The sequence below is a fragment of the Tachyglossus aculeatus genome, chromosome 21 (genome assembly GCF_015852505.1).
Source record: "Tachyglossus aculeatus isolate mTacAcu1 chromosome 21, mTacAcu1.pri, whole genome shotgun sequence".
Lineage (NCBI taxonomy): Eukaryota > Metazoa > Chordata > Mammalia > Monotremata > Tachyglossidae > Tachyglossus > Tachyglossus aculeatus.
Genome location: NC_052086.1, coordinates 10031992 through 10045853, shown reverse-complemented (window position 1 = coordinate 10045853; position 13862 = coordinate 10031992). Strand labels below are relative to the sequence as shown.

The following is a 13862-nucleotide window of genomic DNA, read 5'->3' as shown; positions in this document are numbered from 1 at the left end:
GCCTGCTGCTGGAAGCCCTTGGGAGCGGGCCAGGGCCCCCCTAAATCTGGAGCGGAGGCCTCGGAGAGGACAAGGCCGAGGCGGGGAGGCTGCCCATGGGGGGAGGTCCGGGAGGGGGGTCAGCTGGACCCTGGAGGAGTGAGAAGATGTCTTGAGTAAGTTGCCAGGCCACCGGACCTGCGTTTGCCCGGTTTGAGGGTCCCCTCCCGGGCCGGGCCTGCCCCCTCCCCAGCCCCGGTGCCGGGAGCCACGCTGTTCCCGAGCGGGACACCTGACCACCCCTCCTGGGACTGTCAGGATCCCATCTGCTCTTCGTCCGGGTGCGGGGCCTCTGTCCCGAGGGAATCGGAAATCTCCACCTTCTCTCTGCCCGGCCCAGGGAGACCGGGCTGAAACATCACCAGAGGAGGGGAAGCCTGGGGGCCGCTTGCCGGCGCTCCCCATCGCCGTTCCGAGGCAATGATAATAATAATAATAATTTTTCAGGCTATATCTGTTAAGCGCTTACTATGTGCCAGAAAAGCAGCATGGCCTAGTAGATCGAGCCCGGGCCTGGGAATCAGAAGGACCTGGGTTCTAGTCCCGGATCTGCCACTTGTCTGGTGGGTGATCTCGGCAAGTCATTTCACTTCTCTGGGCCCCCGTTCGCTCATCCGTAAAACGGGGATTAAGATGTGAGCCCTTAATCCCCATTTTCCAGATGAGGAACTGAGACCCGGAGAAGTGATTTGACTCGCCCAAGGTTGCAGACAAGCGGCGGGGCCGGGATGAGAACCTGTGACCTTCTGACTCCCAGGCTGGGCTGGAATTCTAGACTGTGAGCCCGTTGTTGGGTAGGGACCATCTCTATATAATAATAATAATAATAATGATGGCATTTGTTAAGCGCTTACTATGTGCAAAGCACTGTTCTAAGTGCTGGGGGGATACAAGGTGATCAGATTGTCCCACGTGCACAATCTTAATCCCCATTTTACAGACGAGGTAACTGAGGCTCAGAGAAGTTAAGTGACTTGCCCAAGGTCACACAGCAGACATGTGGCAGGGCTGGGATTCAAACCCACGACCTCTGACTCCCAAGCCCGTGCTCTTTCCACTGAGCCACGCTGCTTCTCATATATATGTTGCCGATTTGTACTTCCCAAGCGTTTAGTACAGTGCTCTGCACACAGTAAGCACTCAGTGAACACGACTGAATGAATGAATTCCCTCCCGCTGCAGATTTGTTCGTTCTTTCAATCGTATCCAAGGGGCCTCAGCTCTCCGCATCTTCAGAGCTCCCCTGAGATCTCACCTCTTCCCGGAAGGTTTCCCGGATTCATCCTCCTCCTCCCCAAGCCACGAGTCCCAGCCTTCCAATCCATCATCTCAGTGATTTTTGCAGCACCTCAGCACTTGGGGCCTCTCGATTCCCACAGCGTCTTCCAGCCTGCAGATCCTTCATGGGTCTGATTCCTCCATTAGACTGGAGAATTCTTGAGAGCACACAACGTGTCTCCTACCTACATTGTATCCTCATAAGCCCTTAGTTCCATCCTATACATGGTAGGTGCTCAATATATATATTTTTTAATGGTATTTGTTAAGCGCTCACTATTTGCCAAGTGCTGTTCTAAGCGCAGGGGTAGATGCAAACTAATCAGGTTGGACACAGTCCCCGTCCCACATGGGGCTCACAGTCTTCATCCCCATTTTACAGAGGAGGGAACTGAAGCTCAGAGAAGTGAAGCGACTTGCCCGAGGTCACCCAGCCCGATAAATGGGATTGGAACTCAGGTCCTCTGACTCTCAGGCCCGTCACTTCACTTCTCAGGTCCCTCATCTGCAGAATGGGGGATTCAATCCCTGTTCTCTCTCCTACTTAGATTGTGAATCTCATGTGGGACCTGATGCTCTTGTATCTTACCCAGTGCTTAGTACGGTGCTTGGCACGTAGAAAGTGCCTAGTAAATACCACCAATCTTATTATTAGTATTGGTCTTAGTAAGGGCATTTACTGCACACCTAATGGTTCTGTCTCCCCCTTTAGACTGTAAGCTCGTTGTGGGCAAGGGACCGTGATCTCAGAGCCTCAGAGGGCAAATGAGAAGCAGCGTGGCTCAGTGGAAACAGCCCGGGCTTGGGAGTCAGAGGTCATGGATTCGAATCCCGGCTCTGCCACTTTGCTGTGTGACCTTGGGCAAGTCACTTCACTTCTCTGAGTCTCAGTTACCTCATCTGTAAAATGGGGATTAAGACTGTGAGCCCCACATGGGACAACCTGATCACCTTGTATCCCCCCCAGCACTTAGAACAGTGCTTTGCAGATAGTAAGTGCTTAACAAAATGCCATCATTTTTTTTAAAGGAGCACCCTTCTGTCCCCCTACCAGTGAGTGGCCCTGGGCCATTGGACGTGTCCATCAGGAGCAGGGGGCCTCGTCACTACCTGTTGGCAAGTGCTGTGCTTTGCACATAGTAAGCACTTAACAAATGCCATCATTATTATTATTATTATTGTTACTAGAGGGTGGAGAGACAAGCAGGCCAGAGGTGAATTCGATCCCGGGGGTCTCCCCGGGTGGGGAGCTCTTCCTCCCCGACTGACCCGGCAGTGGGGATAGCATTTATGAAGCACGTCCCGTGTGCACAGTCCCCTTCTGAGGACTCGGGCCGGCGCATCAGAGAGAAGAGACACAAGCCCTTCTCCCCGACAGCTCACCGTGTGGAGCCGGGAGCTTAGAAGGGCAACGCTCACAGAGCCCGCACACTGGCAGGTACCAGAGTGCCGGTGGGAGGTTGCGAGGGCCAAAGCGGCGAGGTGCCAAGTTGGCCTGCAGGGTCCTGGGGAAGACGAGGAGGAAGAAGAGGAAGAGAAGGAGGACGAGGAGGAGCGGCGGGGGGAGCCGGGGCCTGGCTGAGAATGGAAAGGTGTGGAGAGGGGGCCGCTGGGACCCCAGTGGGATTGGGGGGCTAAGCTTCCCCCCGGGCGCTTTTCCTTTGAGGAAACGCATCCTGTCCGGATCTGGCTGCCGTGGCTGCTTCAACTGGCTACGCCCTCCTGCTCACCAAAAACAGCAAGAAAAACAACCATTTCCTCTCTGCTGAGAGACAGGGAAAAACAGACACACACACACACACACACACACACACACACACACACGAGTGCAAACACGCACATACACACACACACACATACACACACACACTTCCCCGCGGCCCAGTCTCCGCTTTCCCCTCTCTGCCGTTCGGCTGCTGGGACGTGGCAAGAGGTGGCCGGGCAGCGCAGACCCCCGCCTGCCGCCCCCCGAGCGTGTCGCCCTCTGCCCCGCAAGTTCATCACCTTCTCCTCTGGATCGAGGCGGGTCTTGGACCCCAGGCTCACGGCCCGGGGGGCGACTCCGGATCGTCCGGTTTGGCCTCCGAGGGGAGCGGGTGACCCCTTGGAGGGGACGGGCCGCGGGGCTGAAGCTTCTCCGCTCCTCTCCGTTTTCCCAGGGAAGTTCTGGATCGGTTCCGGCATCGCCTGGCTCCCCGAGGGATGGGCCGCTCTGCAGTCCGGCCGAACGCGGGGTCGGCGCTCCTCAAAGCACAGGAGGGAGGATAAGGGGCCGTCGTTGTCGTCGAGCTGGGCCGGGCCCGGCCGATCACCAGGAACTCCAGTGGATGGACTCGGCCCCCCGGCGTTCTCCCACCTGGCAGTCGGGAGGCACCTCGGGGGTCGGCCTTGAGAATGAACGGTGATGTCCTCTAGCCCCCCGTGACGCCGCGCCCCCGTCCGTGTCTGGTCGCTCCCTCCATGCGCCGCGGCCCGCGGGACCCCTGACCCCTTCTGCGACAGAGCCCGCCGGGGCCCCGCCGGTCAGCTATGACCGTCCAGAAACTGGTGGCCACGGCTGTCCTGGTGGCCCTCGTCTCCCTGGTGCTCAACAACGCCGCGGCCTTCACCCCCAACTGGGTGTACCAGGCCCTGGAGGATGGGCGCAAGCGCAGCGTGGGACTGTGGAAGAGCTGCTGGCTGGCGGAGAGGGGCCGGGCGGTCACCGGAGGAGCAGGGGCCGGGCACGGGGAGGAGCGCGAATGCGAGGCCCTGAGCTGGGGGTCCGAGTCGGCCGGCTTCCAGGAGTCCCGCAGCACCGTCAAACGTAAGTCGGCCTTCCGGGGGTGTGCGGCGGGGAGGCCGGAGAGGGGCAGCCCGGGGTTTCTGTGTGGGGGCGGTGAGAGGACGGGTGACCTCTGACACTTCCCCCTCATCAACACATACCCAGGGACTGCAAGTGGGGAAGGCTGAACGGCCGGCAGAACGGACTTAACTGCCGAAATGCCCGTTGCCTTGGAAACGGCAGCAGCCGGCTGGGCTTTCACACCTTTCAGTCAATCGATGGTATTCACGGAGCGCTTACTAGGCCGAGCACTGTACCGACTGTCTGGGAGAGTACAATACATGACCACCCCCCCCCCCCCAAAACACATACAAAAACACACACATACACACACCCTCCCCCAAACCCAGAACTACCGAGTCATTTCTCCTCCAGAAGGCCTGTTTTCTGCAAGCCAAGCCAGCTGAGATGCAGGGCTCTCGCCTCTGCACGGTCCTTGCTACTGCCCGGCAGGAAACTTTTCGATCTGGGACGGATCAGCCGGGGAGGGGGATACCGTCCTATTCGGGGAAGAGGCAAAAGGTGGGGCAGCCAAACCGACAAGGGTCCTGATAAACCTACTTCAATTTCATTTCCCCAGAGTTTCCATCATTAGGTGTCAAGTTTTTGACAGGACTTGGAGAAGAGTCGGCGGTGGGAGCGGGGGCTTCAGAGAGTTAACAGGCAGGGGACACTCGATCTGGCGGGGGGCTTCTGGGCCCTCTCGGAAGTTCTTGGGTCCCGTCAGAGACCCCGGGGCGGGGAAGGGACCAAGCTGGGCATCCAGGACAAGATGCTGGGATAGCGCTGTTGGGGGGAGGCATGAAAGACGTCTTCTCCCTCTCCACTGCTCCCACGTCCCCCCAACCCTGGCAGTGCCAGGAAGGAGAGCCAGGCTTTCAGAACCGAGAATCTGCATGCTCACCGCCTGAGAGCCGAGCTTCTCAAATTGGGTGGGGAGGCGGGGGGGCTGGTCCGAATCTCTGGGATCCCAGTTAAAAATGCGTATTCATAAGCCAGGTCCGGTTAATTGAAACCATTCCGATTGAGACAACCGTTCCTGCCATAGAACAGCTCCCATCCCCATCCCTGGGCTCTGGTCGATCCAGCTTTATTCATTTTTTTGTTCTATGCTATTTGTTAAGCACTTACTATATGTCAAGCGGTGGAGGAGATACAAGTTCATCAGGTCAGGCACTGTCCCTGCCCAACATGGGGCTCACTGTCTAAACAGGAGGAGGAACAGGTATTTCATCCCCATTTTACCGTTGAGGAAACTGAGGCCCAGACGAGTGAGGTGACTAGCCCGAAGTCAGTCAGTCAGCTAGTTGTATTTATCGAGAGCTCGCTGTGTGAGGAGCACTATACTAAGCACTTGGGAGAGTAATAATAATAATGATGGCATTTGTTAAGCACTTACTATGTGCAAAGCACTGTTCTAAGCGCTGGTGAGGATACAAGGTGAGAGTATAGTATAACAGACCTATTCCCTGTCCAGAACGAGCTTACAGTCTAGAGGGCGAGGCAGAATTAATATAAATAAAATTACGGATATGTACAGAAGTGTTGTGGGGCTGGGAGGGGGGGAAGAAAGAAGTGTGCGGAAAGGAGTGGGAGAAGAGGTAAGGAGGGCTTAGTCAAGGAAGGCTTCTTGGAGGAGATGTCCCTTCAGTAAGGCTTTGAAGGAGGGGAGAGTAATCCAGGCCAGAGGCAGGACGTGGGCGAAAGGTCGGTGGCGAGACAGATGAGATGGAGGGACAGTGAGAAAGTTGGCATGAGAGGAGCAAAGTGTGTGAGCTGAGGCAGAAGGGAGCGAGGGATTGGGCGCTTTAAAGCCGACGGTGAGGAGTTTTTGTTTGATGTGGAGGTGGATGGGCAATCACTGGAGGTTCTTGGAAGTGGGGAGATATGGCCTGAACGTTTTTGTCGAAAAACGATTCGTACTGCAGAATGAAGTAAGGACCAGAGTGGGGAGAGACAGGAGGCAGGGAGATCAGCAAGGAGGCTGATACGGCCATCAAGGCGTGGCAGGAAAAGTGCTTAGATTAAGGTGGTAGCAGTTTGGATGGAGAGGAGAGGGTGGCTTATAACGATGTTAAGTAAGTGGCAGAGCCGCGATTAGAACCTTAGTCCTCTGTCTCCCAAGCCTGGGATCTTTTTTTTTTTTTATCATGGTGTTTGTTAAGTACTTACAATGTGCCAGGCACTGGGGTAGATACAAGCTAATCAGGTTGGACACATTCCCTGTCCCACATGAGGCTCACAGTTTCTATCACCATTTTCCAGGCCCAGGGTTCTTTCCATTTCAATCCAGGATCAGGTCAGTTTCTGGATGAGGGGAGAGCCATGACGGCCCTATTTTGGGCACGGATACGCCGTATTTAAGGATGGGGACATTCTTGGCTTTTTAAAAGGATTGTGAGGCTTTGGAACAGGATGTCACTCTCAGTGTAAGGTTAAAATTTCTCAAATGCTTCTGAGCGCCGGCTCTGTGCAGAGCAGTGAGGGGAGGGGAGGGATTTCCCGAGAAAGCCCCCTGCCCACGAGGAGCCAATGGGAAGGCCGGAAAATAGACATAATTAGGAGAAGCAGCGAGCCCTAACAGCCCTGGGAGTCAGAAGGACCTGGGTTCATTCATTCATTCAGTCGTATTTATTGAGCGCTTACTGTGCGCAGAGTACTGGACTAAGCGCTTGGGAAGTACAGGTTGGCAACAGATAGAGACGGTCCCTACCCAACAATGGGCTCACAGGGGGAGACAGACAACAGGACAAAACATGTAGACAGGTGTCAAAACCGTCAGAACAAATAGAATTACAGCTATATGCACAGCATTAATAAAATGGAGTAGTAAATATGTACAAATAAAATAAATAGAGTAATAAATCTGTACAAATATATACAAGTGCTGTGGGGAGGGGAAGGAGGTAGGGTGGGGGGCGATGGGGAGGAGAGGAGGAAAAAGGGGTCTCAGTCTGGGAAGGCCTCATGGAGGAGGTGAGCTCTCAGTAAGGCTTTGAAGGGAGGAAGAGAGCTAGTTTGGCGGATGTCCCAGCTCCACCACTTGTCTGCCGCGTGACCTTGGGTGAGTCACTTCACTTCCCTGGGTCTCAGTCGCTTCACCTGTAAAAGGGGGATTACGACTGCGAGCCCCATGTGGGACAGGGACTGTGTCCAACCTGATTATTTTGTATCTACCCCAGCGCTTAGAAACAGTAAGCATGTAGTAAGTGCTTAACAAATACCATAAAAAAAATTGTCAATCAATCAGTGATTGATTCACGGTCTCAAAATGATTTCTTTCTTCCCTTCCCTGACATTAGATTGTTAGTTCCATGAGGGCAGGGCATACGATTGATTAACTCTCCTGACTGCTCAGTGCTTGACAGTTACCACTGACAGATTGACAGCATCGGGGAGAGGGCCTGTGTTCTCTTGTTGGGACTGCAAGCTCCGTGAAGGCAGGGAAATTTTGCTTCGCTACTGCTGTTTTCTCCCAGGTGCTTAGTATGGCGCCTAGCACAGTGCTAGGCTCCTCACGGGCAGGGATCATGTCTCCCGACGGTTGTGTTAGACTCTCCTCTGCACTTAGTACAGTGCTCCGCACACAGTAAACGCCCAATAAATACCCCTGATGACTGATTAAGATGGAGGAAAGGGTAGACACTGCAACCCCATTGTACAGATGAGGGAACTGTGGCCCGGAGAACTGAAGTGACTTGCCCAAGGTCACACGGCAGGCAAGGGGCAGAGCCAGGATTTAGAGCCCGGGTCCTCTCGGCTTCCAGGCCCAGGCTCTTTCCGCTAGGCCACACTGCTATCGCTTCATCTCCCTGTTCCCTTTCCTCTCCAAATCCTTTGAATGGGTTATTTACACTCACCGCCTTCACTTCCTCTTCTCTCTCTTCCAGACTTGCTGCGGTCTGGTTTCTGCCCGCTTTGCTCCCCTGGGCCTGCCCTCTCCTCCTAGCCAGCCCACTCTGGACTGCTCCTTCTCCTTTATCCATCAATCCATCAGTGGTATCTATTGAGTACTTACTGTGTGCCGAGCCCTGGACTAGGCTCTTGTGAGAGTTTAATTCAACAGAGTCGATAGCCACATTCCCTGCCCACAACGAGCTGATAGTCTAGAACGGGGGCTACTAGCCCCTCATCGTCTGACGGTCAGCGTCCCACCAAACCCCTTTCCTTTCGCTTCCAGGACATCTCCACCTGGAGATCCTGCTGGCTGCGGCTCAAACCGAACCCACCTTCCCTCCTAAATCCCTTTCTCTGCCTCGCTCTCTGATAGCAGTTGAAAAAAAAAAATAATGGCATTTATTAAGCGCTTACTATGTGCAAAGCACTGTTCTAAGTGCTGGGGAGGTTACAAGGTGATCAGGTTGTCCCATGTGGGGCTCACAGTATTAATCCCCATTTTACAGATGAGGTAAGTGAGGCACAGAGAAGTTAAGTTACTTGTCCAATGTCACACAGCAGACATGTGGTGGAGGCAGAATTCAAACCCATAACCTCTGACTCCAAAGCCCGTGCTCTTTCCACTGAGCCACGCTAGCTGCTGCAACTCAGCTGTGAGCCGAGGATTGACCTCCCTGCTTCTTTCTGCCTGCCTCTCTTTCCCTCACTCCAGTGACAGGGAGCAACTATTCATTCATTTATTCAGTCAGTCAGTCAGTCATATTTACTGAGCGCTTAATGTGTGCAAGACACTGTACTAAGCGCCTGGGAGATCCCCATTGTGGGCAGGGAATGTGTCTGATTATTGCTGTATATTGTATAGAGGAGCAGCGTGGCCCAGTGGAAAGAGCGCGGACTTGGGAGTCAGAGGTCATGGGTTCGAATCCCAGCTCCACCACCTGTCAGCTTGTGTGACCTTGGGCAAGCCACTTAACTTATCTGTGCCTCAGTTACCTCATCTGTAAAATGGGGATTAAGACCGTGAGCCCCGCGTGGGACAACCTGATCACCTTGTTTCACTCCAGCACTTATAACAGTGCTTCGCACATAGTAAGCGCTTAACAAATACCATCATTATTATTATTATTATTATTATATTGTTGCGCCACACAGTAAGCGCTCAATACAATAAAAACGACTGAATGACTTATAGTATATCAGTAAACAGACAAATTCCCTGCCCACAACGAGTTTACAGCCTAGAGGGGGAGACAGACATTAATGACAGTGATGATGGTATTTGTCAAGCGCTTACTATGTGCCAAGCAAAATGACAGATATGGACATAAATGCTGCAGGGGTTGGGAGCAGGGATGGATAAAGAGTCAAGGCGAGGCAGAAGGGAGTGGGAAAAGAGGAAAGGAGGGATTAGTCAGGGAAAGCCTCTAGGAGGAGATTAAAGCGGGAACAAAATGACCGATGATTATAAAAGAGAGGATTTGGGGGAGCAAAATTAGCATCGTTGTGCTACTGATAACGATGGGGCTTTACTAGAGGTCACCTGAGTACACTTAGCTCCGCTTTCACCATGCATTTCTGGACAGTTGTAAAATAGGCCAGAATCTACAAGAAGAAAAAATCTCCTAACATTATCTCCTATTAAATTAGGATTCCCAAATCTAAGGATGCGGGTATTTTTATTTTCTCACATATTTATGTGTTTGTACATTCGACGATTTAGTCAGGTATTTCATCCTGACATATTTGTACTACTCCTGCTTTACTCTTATTCTTCCTCTATTTCCACTAATTGTAAATCACTTTTCACTGTTCCCCATTAGATTAGTAACTTCTTAAGGGCCTTGGGACTATTGTTTTACAACAGGGCCTTCTACCCAAGAGGTGCTCCATTGATACCACTGGTTGATTGACAAGGGTTAATATCCACATCAGTCAATCAGTGGTGTTTATTGAGCACTTACAGTGTGCAGAGCACTGTACATAGCGATTGGGAGAGTACAATAAGTTGACACATTCCCTGCCATGCTGCTTCCCGGAGGTCTAAAAACACACCGGTACCCACAGGACTACCCTCATGGGCTCCAGGCCGTGAGCTCCTGGAGGGCAAGGGTCACGCCGACTAACTCTCCCGTACTCACCCAAATGCTCAGCTCAGTGCTCGGCACACACAGCAAGGACTCAGTCGGTTTCCATCCCGACACCGAGGGTCTCAGGCATCCCCCCGCTCCCCGTCAGGCCCTCCTGGGAAGATGGTGCCTGCGGGGGCCGGGAAAAGAAGGATCCTCCGGTGGGTTTCCCTAGATTGGATTTGAAAATCTAGAGCTCGGCGGTCGCGTGACTTCTTGAGGTCGTTCGGAGCTTCTGGTCGCTTGTTCCTTGCCGGTGCGATTTACCGGGTCTCCGGAAAAAAGGTTGGTCGGGTCGCTGGAAAGTTTCTTGGGGATTTTGGGCATCGGCGAGCTCTCAGCTCTGTTTTGATGTTCCCCGCGGTTGCTATTTTGAGTCAAGCAACTGGATTCTACAGTTGCCTGCAGACTCAAAGGGAAAGTCCTGAGCTTAGTCAAACTCACCCGGCCTGAAAAATTGCCTGAAGATGTTTGCCAAAACACGGCCGTTTCCCCCACACCGTCTCTTCACCGCATCCGGATCGTGGCCCTCACCTTCCCCTCCAGGGAAAGGTCAGGGCACTCGGTCAACCCTGGGAAAACACCACTGTCGGGATAAGAAACCCGCTATCCGGGACGAGAGGCTCCACTGGAGCGTGGATAGAGCTCCGGCCTGAAAATCAGAAGGTCACGGATTCTAATCCCGGCCCCGCCAGTTGTCTGCTGCGTGACCTTGGGCGAATCATTTCACTTCTCTGGGCCTCAGTTCCCCCTTCTGTAAAATGGGCATCGGGACTGTGAGCCCCACGCGGGACAGGGACTGTCTCCAACCTGATTTGCTTGTATCCACCCCAGCGCTTAGTACGGTGCCTTTTTAAACTGGAAAGTGAGCCTCATCTCTTCTAGGGGCGGCTATCTGCAGATTCGCAAATCGGGTGGGGGTCCCCGCTGCGCATCTGAACCCAGAAAAGATGGGGGACGGAAGGGAAGAGAAAGGATTCATAGAGTCCGTCAGAGTCTGTCGCCCTGAACCGGAATTCTTAGATGGGCGGACTGAGTGTTTGTGCCAAGGGAAACAAAGCCTCTTTCAGCACTCAGTCCACTCCTGAGCTCTGCACACAGTAAGGAGTCCGCTCTCCCAAGCGTGTAGTACAGTACTCTGCACACGGTAAGGGCTCAATAAATACCACTGGATGACTGCTTAACTCATTCCAGACAGGTGCCAGGGTTGATTTTATTCAGGGAGGAAAATATTCAGGTTGCACAACGAAGAATCCCAACTGGGGGAAAGGGAAGTATATTCACACTTAAAACATCTTCACTGTTCAGGCAATCAATCCATGGTATTTATCAGTCAATTAATCAATCAATCGTATTTATTGAGCGCTTACTGTGTGCAGAGCACTGTACTAAGCGCTTGGGAAGTACAAATTGGCAACATATAGAGACAGTCCCTACCCAACAGTGGGCTCACAGTCTAAAAGGGGGACTGTGTGCCTTTACTGTGTGCAGAGTATTGTACTAAGCGCTTATCAAGTTTCACCACAAGAGCGAAAAATGAGAAAGTTACTACAGAGAAAATCCATCGAGCGTTTACTGTGTGCAGAGTATTGTACTGAGCGCTTATCAGGTTTCACCGTAGGAGAGAAGAATGAGAAAGTTACTACAGAGAAATCGGTGGTATTTATCTAGCGCTTAATGTGTGCAGAGCACCATTCTAAGCGCTTGGGAGAGGACGGTTTGACAGAGTTGGTAGACACGTCCCCTGCCCACAATGTGCTTCGTGTCTAGAACGACAGATGTTTTGGTTTCAGCTTCTCAGGGGAAGAACACCCGAGGTGCCAACTTAGCATTGGCACCCAGGGACCATTCCAACTATGCCATGCAACGCGGGCATGTTGTCTCTTCTTCCTTGAAGCATAAACCCGAGCCTGTTGCTCTAATTACAGTCAGCTATCGGACCGATTCCACCTCTTCCCCCACTCTCACCATGGCCCTTTATCGTTGGCTGGCTGGCCCAGTAGTTAGAGCCCAGGCCTGGAGTCAGAAGGTCCTGGTTTCTAATCCCGGCTCCTCCACGTGTCTGCTGTGTGACCCTGGGCAAGTCACTTCACTCTCTGGGCCTCAGTTCTCTCATTAGGAAAATGGGGATTGAGACTGTGAGCCCCATGTGGGACAGGGACTGTGTCCAACCCGTTGTGCTTGTATCCACCCCAGTGCTCAGTACGGTGATTGGCACATAGTAAGCGCTTAACAAATACCACAATTATTATCATTATTATTTGGGGGAATCTCTGCTGGGCTTGCCCACCCTGTGAGATGCCGTAGGGTGCTTCTTTGTTTGGGAGGGCATCCGCCCAATTCTGGGTGCTTCATCTCCCTGCCTGCTCATTCCTCCCCTTGATGAAATGTGGGTTGGAATCTGCAGGGGGAAGGGGAGAGGGAAGACCGCAATGGTTACCGCTACTCTGGCAGCCACCTCCAGGCCTATCGTCCGTTTTATTTTCTATGGTGTCTGTTAAGCGCTTACTATCTGTCAGGCCCCGGGTTAGACACGAGTTAATCATGCTGGACACAGTCCCTGTCCCGCCTGGGGCTCACAATCTAAGTAAGGGAGAGAACAGGAAAACTGAAGCACAGAGGAAGTGAAGTGACTTAGCCAAGGTCACACAGAAAAGCTGTGAGCTCGATCGCAAAGTTTTCATGACTGGCCAAGGCTCATCCGTCGTTTCTCTGCGGACGAGCATATTACTCTCCCCGCTTTCCGAGCCTTATTAAAATCACACCTCTTCCAAGAAGCCTTCCTCGACTAGATCTTCATTTCCACTTCTCCCACACCCTTCTTTGTCGCCCTTGCACTTGGAGTTGCACCCTTTATTCACCCCTCCCTCAGCCCCAAACCACTTATGTCTAGGTCCGTCATTTATTTATTTCTCTTAATGTCTGCCTCCCCCTCTAGCCTGTAGATTCCTTGTGGGCAGGGAATGTGTCTTCCAACTCTGTTATTTTGTACTCTCCCAAGTGTATAGGTGAGTATAGCCCATAGGAAGCACTCAATAAATTCCACTGATCAAGTACAAGGGGACACCAGAGCCCACCTGACCTCAAATGGCGGGGGGGTGGGATGACCTAAGGAGAAGTCCAGGGGAAAAATAGTTCCTCGGGAGCTGAAGAAGTGTAGGGAATTTGGCAGATAATGAATTCATGGTTGACAATCTGGAATGAGGCCTATCACCCCTTGAGATACTGCAGTACCCATTTGTTTGTTAGCTATTAGACTTTTAGACTGTGAGCCCACTGTTGGGTAGGGACTGTCTCTATGTGTTGCCAATTTGTACTTCCCAAGCGCTTAGTACAGTGCTCTGAACATAGTAAGCGCTCAATAAATACGATTGATAGATTGATTGATTGATTATTATTACAGCACTTCTTGAGTTACGCTTACTATGTGCTAAGTATTGGGGCAGCTACAAGATAATCAGATTGGGCACAGGCCCTGTCCCACACAAGGCTCAAGAAAATGGGTATTTTACAGATGAGGAAACTGAGGCCCAGACAGGGTAAGTCACGTGGTCAAGGTTATTCTGAAGGCCAGCAGTAGAGACGAGATTCGATCCCGGGCCTCCGATCAGTCAATCAATCACCTTTATTGAGTGCTTTCTCTGTGCTGAACGCTGTGCTAAGTGCTTCGGAAAGTAAACAAAATCCCTACCCACGTG

At 52.5% G+C, this 13862-nt stretch overlaps 2 protein-coding genes across 3 annotated transcripts in view; one reads left to right on the top strand and one right to left on the bottom strand.

The window, feature by feature from the left end:
* Positions 1–13862, bottom strand: part of IFT140 (intraflagellar transport 140) — a 106980-nt gene that overhangs the window by 13318 nt on the left and 79800 nt on the right. The gene's annotated exons all lie outside the window — the stretch shown is intronic.
* The window catches only part of TMEM204 (transmembrane protein 204), a 37214-nt gene that overhangs the window by 3082 nt on the left and 20270 nt on the right, over positions 1–13862 (top strand). The window contains exon 2 of the mRNA XM_038762489.1: positions 3477–4123. Within this exon, the coding sequence (XP_038618417.1) occupies positions 3847–4123 (277 nt within the window). The 5' untranslated portion in view covers positions 3477–3846. The remainder of the gene's footprint in view (positions 1–3476; positions 4124–13862) is intronic.